This window comes from Oncorhynchus nerka, linkage group LG2 (assembly GCF_034236695.1).
Source record: "Oncorhynchus nerka isolate Pitt River linkage group LG2, Oner_Uvic_2.0, whole genome shotgun sequence".
Lineage (NCBI taxonomy): Eukaryota > Metazoa > Chordata > Actinopteri > Salmoniformes > Salmonidae > Oncorhynchus > Oncorhynchus nerka.
This window is the reverse complement of record NC_088397.1, coordinates 79,997,652-80,008,411: the sequence shown is the minus strand read 5'-3', so window position 1 is coordinate 80,008,411 and position 10,760 is coordinate 79,997,652. Positions and strand designations below refer to the sequence as shown.

The 10,760-nt window shown below is 41.3% G+C and overlaps 1 protein-coding gene across 1 annotated transcript in view; it reads left to right on the top strand.

The window, feature by feature from the left end:
* Positions 1–5,523: 5,523 nt before the first annotated feature.
* Positions 5,524–10,760, top strand: part of ell2 (elongation factor for RNA polymerase II 2) — a 41,322-nt gene continuing 36,085 nt past the window's right edge. Inside the window, 1 exon segment of the mRNA XM_029683601.2 lies at positions 5,524–5,869. Within this exon segment, the coding sequence (XP_029539461.2) occupies positions 5,738–5,869 (132 nt within the window). The 5' untranslated portion in view covers positions 5,524–5,737.

Below are 10,760 nucleotides of genomic sequence, written 5' to 3'. Positions count from 1 at the left end.
GTATCGAGTACAGTATATAAATATGAGATGAGTAATGTAGGGTATGTAAACAAAGTGGCAAAGTTTAAAGTGGCTAGTGATACATGTATTAAATAAAGATGCAGTAGATGATATAGAGTACAGTATATACATATACATATGAGATGAGTAATGTAGGGTATGTAAACATTATATTAAGTAGCATTGTTTAAAGTGGCTAGTGATATATTTTACATAATTTTCCATCAATTCCCATTATTAAAGTGGCTGGTGTTGAGTCAGTGTGTTGGCAGCAGCCACTCAATGTTAGTGGTGGCTGTTTAACAGTCTGATGGCCTTGAGATAGAAGCTGTTTTTCAGTCTCTCGGTCCCTGCTTTGATGCACCTGTACTGACCTCGCCTTCTGGATGATAGCGGGGTGAACAGGCAGTGACTCGGGTGGTTGTTGTCCTTGATGATCTTTATGGCCTTCCTGTGACATCGGGTGGTGTACGTGTCCTGGAGGGCAGGTAGTTTGCCCCCGGTGATGCGTTGTGCAGACCTCACTACCCTCTGGAGTGCCTTACGTTTGTGGGCGGAGCAGTTGCCGTACCAGGCGGTGATACAGCCCGACAGGATGCTCTCGATTGTGCATCTGTAGTTTGTGAGTGCTTTTGGTGACAAGCTGAATTTCTTCAGCCTCCTGAGGTTGAAGAGGGGCTGCTGTGCCTTCTTCATGATGCTGTCTGTGTGGGTGGACCAATTCAGTTTGTCCGGGATGTGTACGCAGAGGAACTTAAAACTTACTACCCTCTCCACTACTGTCCCATCGATGTGGATAGGGGGGTGCTCCCTCTGCTGTTTCCTGAAATCCACAATCATCTCCTTTGTTTTGTTGACGTTGAGTGTGAGGTTATTTTCCTGACACCACACTCCGAGGGCCCTCACCTCCTCCCTGTAGGCCGTCTTGTCGCTGTTGGTAATCAAGCCTACCACTGTAGTGTCATCCGCAAACTTGATGATTGAGTTGGAGGCGTGCATGGCCTGCAGTCGTGGGTGAACAGGGAGTACAGGAGAGGGCTCAGAACGCACCCTTGTGGCGCCCCAGTGTTGAGGATCAGCGGGGTGGAGATGTTGTTACCTACCCTCACCACCTGGGGTCGGCCGTCAGGAAGTCCAGTACCCAGTTGCACAGGGCGGGGTCGAGACCCAGGGTCTCGAGCTTGATGACGAGCTTGGAGGGTACTATGGTGTTAAATGCTGAGCTGTAGTCGATGAACAGCATTCTCACATAGGTATTCCTCTTGTCCAGATGGGTTAGGGCAGTGTGCAGTGTGGTTGAGATTGCGTCGTCTGTGGACCTATTTGGGCGGTAAGCAAATTGGAGTATGTCTAGGGTGTCAGGTAGGGTGGAGGTGATATGGTCCTTGACTAGTCTCTCAAAGCACTTCATGATGACGGAAGTGAGTGCTACGGGGCGGGACGGTAGTCGTTTAGCTCAGTTACCTTAGCTTTCTTGGGAACAGGGACAATGGTGGCCCGCATGTGGGAACAGCAGACTGGGATAAGGATTGATTGAATATGTCCGTAAACACACCAGCCAGCTGGTCTGCGCATGCTCTGAGGACCCGGCTGGGGATGCCGTCTGGACCTGCAGCCTTGCTAGGATTAACACGTTTAAATGTTTTACTGTCGGCTGCAGTGAAGGAGAGTCCGCAGGTTTTGGTTGCAAGCCGTGTCAGTGGCACTGTATTGTCCTCAAAGCGGGCAAAAAATGTATTTAGTCTGTCTGGGAGCAAGACATCCTGGTCCGTGACAGGGCTGGTTTTCTTTTTGTAATCCGTGATTGACTGTATTCCCTGCCACATACCTCTTGTGTCTGAGCCGTTGAATTGTGACTCTACTTGGTCTCTATACTGACGCTTAGCTTGTTTGATTGCCTTGCGGAGGGAATAGCTACACTGTTTGTATTCGGTCATGTTTCCGGTCACCTTGCCCTGGTTAAAAGCAGTGGTTCACGCTTTCAGTTTCACGTGAATTCTGCCATCAATCCACGGTTTCTGGTTTGGGAATGTTTTAATCGTTGCTATGGGAACGACATTGTCAATGCACTTTCTAATGAACTCGCTCACCGAATCAGCATATTCGTCAATGTTGTTGTTGGAAGCAATGCGGAACATATCCCAGTCCACGTGATTGAAGCAGTCTTGAAGCGTGGAATCAGATTGGTCGGACCAGCGTTGAACAGACCTGAGCGCGGGAGCTTCTTGTTTTAGTTTCTGTCTGTAGGCAGGGAGCAACATAATGGAGTCGTGGTCAGCTTTTCCGAAAGGAAGGCGGGGGAGGGCCTTATATGCGTCGCGGAAGTTAGAATAGCAATGATCCAAGGTTTTACCAGCCCTGGTTGCGCAATCGATATGCTGATACAATTTACCACACCTTCCCCTTCACTTAGCTTGCCCTAACTAACTTCCATTTCACCTCTAGCACTCGACCTGGCGTACTGCTCACTCTGTTTGTACTTGCCACCAGTCTTCGCCCCCCTATCTCCTTTTTTATCCCCATTTTCATTCAATTCAACCTCAACCGTCCTCATTTTCTTCAATGGCTTCTTCCTCTTCCATTCCTGACAGCTGAAACAGAAGAGTGTCTCGTGCAGCAGTTAGTGCCCACACTCATAACAGAAGTTCCTGTGGTTCTGTTCTTGTCTCTGTAGCCTTTTTACACTCGACTGTCCCCCAAAAAACAACGCTCCTCTGATCCTGCAGTAAGGAGAGGGAATTACCTAGATAGTGTCTCCAAAATCAAGCCAGTGTTACAGCTAAGCACATTTATTGTAGGCAAGTTATTTTCACAGAAAATGTACAAATTTACAATTACACCGATAATAATTGAATGATTCTGAACACTCTCCCAAGTCCCAACTTTGGCAGACAAGTTTCAAATTCTTGCTGAAGCCACAAGCACCAACTAGCTAGCTGGGAATGGCTCATCAGAACGACTGAGTGAAACAAATCCGTTCAGTCTCTACTCGACTCTTGCTGCGTGACATATGCCATCAACTTAGGCACCAGGCGTGTCCATTTAGCCTCTTCTACACTGCCAGGTCCGTTTTTGCTTTCAAGACAACTGGGAACTCAGAAAAATCTGAGGTCAAATCATGACATCAGTGATCTTCGGGGCAGAAATTCTGATCTCTAGAAAGATGCCTGAGTTTCCGTCTTGGAATTCCGAGTTTGATGAACATTCAAAAAATAAATCCCAGTTTGGATCTTTTTTTTCAGAGTTAACAGTTGTCTTGAATGCACTGAAGTCAGAAGTCGGAGATCCGAGTTCCCTGTTGTTTTGTACGCGGAAACAATACAATCATCAAGTTTGCGGATGACACGATGATGGTTGGCCTGATCACCGTTAACTGGGAACTTGGATCTGGGAAATGTCTGACTTACAACTTCAGCGCGTTCAAGACAACTGGGAACTCTGGAAAAAAAAACAAGCTCCGAATTGGAAAATAATTTTGAACTGTCATCCAACTCGGAATTCCAAGTCGGAAACTCTGGCATCTTTCTAGAGCTCCGACCTGAATGTCATTGACATCATGATTTTACCTTGTTTATTCCCAGAGTTCCCAGTTGTTTTGAAAGCACAATTTCTGTCTTGCATGGCCACCAGCAGGTTAGCGTATTTCGTCTGGAGGCAGCTCTGCAGAGTGGTCACTAGCCGGCACAGCCACAAAGTCATAAAATCTGATTTTTGATTTTAAACCTAAACCTGACCTTAACCACACCTTAACCACACTGCTAACCCTAATGCCTAACCTTAAACCTTAGGACCAAAAAACTATTTTGTTGTCATCATTTTTTACAATAAAGCCAAATTTGACTTTGCGGCTGGCCTATCTAAGGGGAAATGACACAGTTCTGCCTCCAGGGCAATACCTGCTGGCCACGCAGTCGTGGGTGAACAAGCAGTACAGGATGGGACTAAGCACACCCCATTGAGCTTCATAACAACATAGGCCTACTGGTAAATGCACAAGGGGGTACTTCGGGGGTACTCTGTTATAAGCAAAATATGTAACCAAAAAAGGTTGAGACTGCTCTTCCATGGTTACTGGTTTGGCCATTATGCCTCTAATATACTTACTTACTTACTGAATTTATTGTCCCCATGGGGACATTTTGTTGCAGTGTCATGAACACATTTAAAGTGGCGTTTAAATACAAAACCAAATTGACAATACAACTTTCATAACAGTTACGCACCAATAAAAATAATAATAGTAAGAAATAAGAAGTAAAACATTAAATAAAAAAGAAGAAAAGACTGGCCTGTTGGCCTTACGGAGTCAATGGGAACATTTGCCCGAGCTATTTAGGAGGGATATGACACCTGGCACAAATTATTGTCTCGTTCTATTTTTCCTGCTGAGGGGTGCCCTATACCTGCGCCCAGAGGGGAGTAATTCAAATTCCAGGTACAGGGGGTGACTTGGGTCTAAAATTATTTTGTGAGCCTTACAGAGGGCCCTGACCTTAAACATCTCATCCAGGCCTGTCTGTTTGACTCCAAGTATCCCATGTCAGGGTTCTGTTTGTTGACTTTTCTTCTGCCTTCAACACAATCCAGCCTTACATTCTGGCACAGAGACTCATTCGGGACTTCCTGAGCCAACGCTCACAGCGAGTCAAAATAGGTCCCCATGTGTCGGATATACGCAATACCAACACAGGCTCTCCCCAGGGATGTGTTTTGTCCCCACTTCTGTACGTCTTGTACACTAATAGTTGTACTAGTTCCCATACTGACAGACATCTCGTTAAGTTCGCTGATGACACTGCCTTGATCAGCCTGTTGCATGATGATGAGGAACATCATGGCCCTGACTTTGTAGAGTGGTGTGAGGAATCACACTTGGTCCTCAATACCAACAAGACCAAAGAGATGTGCATAGACTTCAGGAAGCGTACAACACCTACCTCTGCAATATCTATCAGAGGTCAGAATATAGAAATTGTAGAGGAATATAAATATATGAGTGTCCTTTTGGACAATAAGCTTCAGTGGAGTAAATGTACAGACCTGATCTACCTAAAGAACCAACAGAGACTGTACCATCTAAAAAAGTTGGCTTCTTTTAATATAGACTGTACTATACTGACTCTGTTTTACAAATCCTTTATTGAGAGTATTTTAACTTTTTGTATTGTTTGGCAATGCCACTGTCAGCCAGAGAAACATGCTGAGAAGGATTATTATACTTTACTATGGGGGTCTCATCTTTATGAAACCCTACAATGAATATATATTGTTTTCACTATAAATTATTGTAAGAGAATCTGGATCATGTCAGTGAAAATCAATGGAAAAAAATCTTTGAATTTAAAAGTAATACCTGTCAGTAGTAAATAAATGTCAAAGATAAAAACTTTGTAGGTGTCAGTCAGCAGCATACATTTCCACTAATTCCAAGTGGACATTATGATACCGTATTTTTCTCTGACGTAGTAGTGGACAGACCACAGCTGATTCGATCAATTCCTTTCACTTCTCAAAAGAATGAGTTCTACAACGACAAACTCTAGCATTCATACACTGAGGGAGTGAAGTCTGAGGAGGGCTGAAATTACATATGGTTATTAGAGAGGAAAGAAAAAGTAAGCCCAATCAAACAAACAAAAATAGAACAAGCCCTTGGGGGAGTCCCTCCCTTGAATTAGAGGTAGAGTATCTATATGCTTGGACATAAAACCCAGACGATGGTAGAGGGTTGGTAAAGATGGCGGCGCTCTCCGTGGATGGGAGGTATGGACTGAATTGTGGCCGACGGAATACAGACCACGTCACTGTATTGCACGTAAAATTGACAGAGACAGCTTTCAGAGCGATAGAAAAGTACCAAACCTCTAAGGTAAAGTTGAATACATGTCTTATAGCTTACCTTCTACAACTACCGATGCTATCAAAACTGGTGAACTAACTGCCACGCACAGTCGGGTTGAGTAAACGTTATTCAAATTACCTTGCTAGTTAACGTAACTTACTGTCAAACCAATAATGCATATGCCATGAAGTGAGTTAGCAATTTGTGGATTACAAATCAAAGTTTGAGAGAAATGGATTTGTGTAGTCAATGTACTGTAGCTAGCTACATCTGTCAATGTAGCTAACGTTAGCTGGCTAACCAAATGTAATTTCCCCAACAACAAAAAAAGTAACCTTTTCCCCAGCCAAGTCTACTTTTTTTCTACTCAAGTCCGTACTGAAATGTGACACTAATCGCACTGTTTGGTGAAATCGATGACTATTTTGATGGCAATTTCGCGTGACATCTTTACTTAATTTTACCTAATTTACCTAATGTTCTTAAGCCACGGATTGGCACTGCAGTCAGTATTTTGGCGTTTTGGAGATGTTAGGAAATAATATATATATATTTTTTTAGCTAGCTAAGGTAACTATCGTAACCCTTGATCATGACCCTGTTCCATTACACATTACAGTAGCTAAGTCATTGGACGAAGGCGTCTTCTGTACGGGGGAGTTTTGTTAAGAGCACCGATGCTTGGTCTGAACACTAACACGCATCACTTGTGGTAGCATGATAAGGACCTTAACTTTCATATCAACTAGAAACTAATTTCAAAAAACATAACGTTACATGAATACACGCCATTATAGGGTTAGTGCTCCCACACGGCCATATCCCCATGTTACAGCGCGTGTTTACGGAAGACCGCTAAAACAGCAAAATACTCCCATCTAAACGTGAAGTCGATCATCAATTGCGATATGATTCTAAAAACATAAAGCCCTTTAATTTCATATCACATCAAAATAATTTAACAAATTCAAAATACACACATACTGTACTTTTCAGTGACAACATCTTTTTGCCTGCCTTCCATTACAAACAGGAGTTCAGAGCATGCTAGATAGTAAATTAGCACTACCTCTGAAAACAATATATAATAAGGTCCTTGGACGTTAAAGGTGCAATATGCAGAAAACGTTGCTAAAATTATAATAGTTTGCCTAATGTCAGTTTGTGACAGAACAAGCTGCCATTGTGTGGAAAATAATTGTACTGTCTAAACTAGAGGTCGAGTGATTATGATTTTTCAACCCGATACAGATTATTGGAGGATCAAAAAAAGCCAATACCGAATAATCGGCTGATTTAAGTTTATTTTTTTTTTAAAATTTTATGTATATAATAATGACAATTACAACAATACTGAATGAACACTTATTTTAACTTAATATAATACACAAATAAAAACGTTTAACTTCCTTGCTCAGAACATGAGAACATATGAAAGTTGGTGGTTCCTTTTAACATGAGACTTCAATATTCCAAGGTAAGAGTTTTTAGATTGTAATTAATAAAGTATTTGTAGGACAATTTCCCTCTACCATTTGTATTTCATATACACTATTAGATGTTAGACTATTGGATGTTCTTATAGGAACTTTAGTATTGCCAGTGTAACAGTATAGCTTCTGTCCCTCTCCTTGCCCCTACCTGGGCTCGAACCAGGAACACATCGACAACAGCCACCCTCGAAGCAGCGTTACCCATGCAGAGCAAGGGGAACAACCTCTAAACGCTATTAGCGCGCACCCTGCTAACTAGTTAGCCATTTCACATCGGTTACACCAGCCTAATCTCGGGAGTTGATAGGCTTGAAGTCATAAACAGTGCTGTGCTTGCGAAGAGCTGCTGGAAAAACTCACAAAAGTGCTCTTTGAATGAATGCTTACGAGCCTGCTGCTGCCTACCATTGCTCAGTCAGATTGCTCTATCAAATCATAGACTTAATTATAACATAATAACAAACAGAAATACGAGCCTTTGGTCATTAATATGGTCAAAACTATCATTCCGAAAACAAAACGTTTATTATTTCAGTGAAATACGGAACCGTTCCGTATTTTATCTAATGGGTGGCATCCCTAAGTCTAAATATTCCTGTTACATTGTATAACCTTCAATGTTATGTCATAATTATGAAAAATTCTGGCAAATTAGTTTGCAATGAGCCATGCTGCCCAAACTGTTGCATATACCCTGACAATTTCACCTGGTTAATATTGCCTGCTAACCTGGATTTCCTTAAGGTAAATATGCAGGTTTAAAAAATATATACTTCTGTGTATTAATTTTAAGAAAGGCATTGGTGTTTATGGTTAGGTACAGTCCTGCTACGATTGTGCTTTTTTTTTCGCAAATGCGCTTTTGTTAAATCATCCCCCTGATTATTGATTATATGCAACACAGGACACGCTAGATAAACTAGTAATATCATCAACCATGTGTAGTTAACTAGTGATTATGATTTTTATAAGATAAGTTTAATGCTAGCTAGCAACTTACCTTGGCTTACTGCATTCGCGTAACAGGCTGGCTCTTCGTGAAGTGCAATGTAATCAGGGGGTTAGAGCATTGGACTAGTTAACCTTAAGGTTGCAAGATTGAATCCCCAAGCAGACAAGGTAAAAATCTGTCGTTTCTGCCCCTGAACAAGGCAGTTAACCCACCGTTCCTAGGCCATCATTGAAAATAAGAATGTGTTCTTAACTGACTTGCCTAGTTAAATAAAGGTATAAAAAAAAATTGGGTCCAAATCGGTGTCCAAAAACACCGATTTCCGATTGTTATGAAAACTTGAAATCGGCCCCAATTAATCGGCCATTCCGATTAATCGGTCGACCTCTAATCTAAACTGCTGTGAAATATATTTTCCATAACAGAAAGTATTGTATTTTCAGTTGTTTGAAGCTGGTGTACAAAACCAAAAGCAAAAGATGCAAAAACAACATTTAAGAACAGGAAGCATAGAAATAACGCACATAGAACAGATCTAACGCACCTGCTTTCATTGAGAATGACAGCTTTATAACTCACATTTCTTTGTGAATTTGGTCGGGTCACCCAAAAAGTTGCATATTGCAGCTTTAAGGAGTAATGGTAACGGGCTCCTTAAGAATACATCTTTGGTTGGGGTCTATCGGTGACAAACGTCCTATAATACTGTAATAAAGGAGATTGCAATCATAAGCTGAATTTATGACAATAGTCCAAATTTAGACAGCCAATCTAGCTAGTCCAGAAAGCAATTATTCTGACTAGCTAGCTTGCTAGTTAACATTAACTTGCTGGCTAGCTATACTAAAAGTTTTAGTAGATACATTAAATTGACAGTCCACTTAAATTATAAAATAAGTTGGCTAATGTTCCTTTTACCTTAAATAGTCAACAGTGGATGTTAGTTTACTTAGCTAGCCACTGTCACCAGCTGCTACCATTAGGTCAAACCTGTTTAAGATGACAAAATGTGTAGTTTACAAATTCACACCACCATTGTCTACCAATTTTTTATTTTATTTTATTTATTTATTTTATTATTATTATTTTTTATACATTTGTAGCTAGCTATGTTAGCACGTTTTATGAAATTCTCACCCAAAAATCACCTTTTTATACAAAAAAAAATCGAATTCACTCCGTTGTTACTACTTATCTGCATCAATACATTGGTTTCATTCCAAACTATTTTTGGAATAGCAATACACCTTATTGTAACAATGTTTTGACTACAGACCTATCCAGTTGCTCCACACTCTGAGTTTGTCAGTGTACGTTATGTTCATGATTCAACTATGTTCATGACTAAACTCTTGACTTAAATGTGAATGTTACATTGGCAAGCTCCCCAGGCAAGAAACTTTATTGCCAATCTTTATAATAAATATCTAGCATAGGCTACTTGACTGTTTTTATATAAAATTATAGGCCTACTTAACGTTTGATTGGGTTATATGCTGTTTTCTTCAAAATACTAGTCGCTAGGGTTTTCACTCCTTTTACTTCTAATCTTGTGCTTGTTCTCTTAAAGCTACAGTAAAAGTTCATGATAGCATGAATCCTTTTAAACTAGTGCTTTTCAATGACTTTCTAGATGGGAGAGGTTCCATTTGCACAATGATTAATATAACTACAGCTATTTTATTGTAAGAAAACATTACATATGTTTGCAAAACAGTTCGCACATTAGACCTACAAGATATTCACAGAAAAGGGCGAACAGCAATTTTTTTCTTTTTACATAGTTTTGCCCAAATTTAGAAAATCTGAAGCTAATATGTTTTTTCTTCTGTATTGGCCAATACATTTCCTCTGTCTAATTGACTGTCCTGGTGGGCAGTAGTGTTGGTATGTGATGTGGATTTGGTCTCATTCCATGGCTTTGCATTCCAGGCTTTTCTCGTAAAACTGACTATCCTGCCAATCCTTGACTTCGGCGATGTCATTTACAAAATAGACCGCAACACTCTACTCGGATTACATCCAATTTACTATCACAGTGCCATCCGTTTTGTCACCAAAGCCCCATATACTACCCACCACGGCGACCTGTGTGCTACCATTGGCTGGCCCTCGCTTCATATTAGTCTCCAAACCCACTGGCTCCAGGTCGTCTGTAAGTCTTTGCTAGGTAAAGCCCCGCCTTATCTCAGCTCACTGGTCACCATAGCAGCACCCACCATGGCACGCGCTCCAGCAGGTATATTTCACTGATCACCATCAAAGCCAACAACTCCTTTGGCTGCCTTCCAGTTCTCTGCTGCCAATGGCTGGAAAGAACTGCAAAAATCACTAAAGCTGGAGACTTATCTCCCTCACTAGCTTTAAGCATCGGCTGTCAGAGCAGCTTACAGATCATTGCACCTGTACATAGCCCATCTGTAAATAGCCCACCCAACTACCTCATCTTCGTATTGTTTTTTTTTCTTCTCCT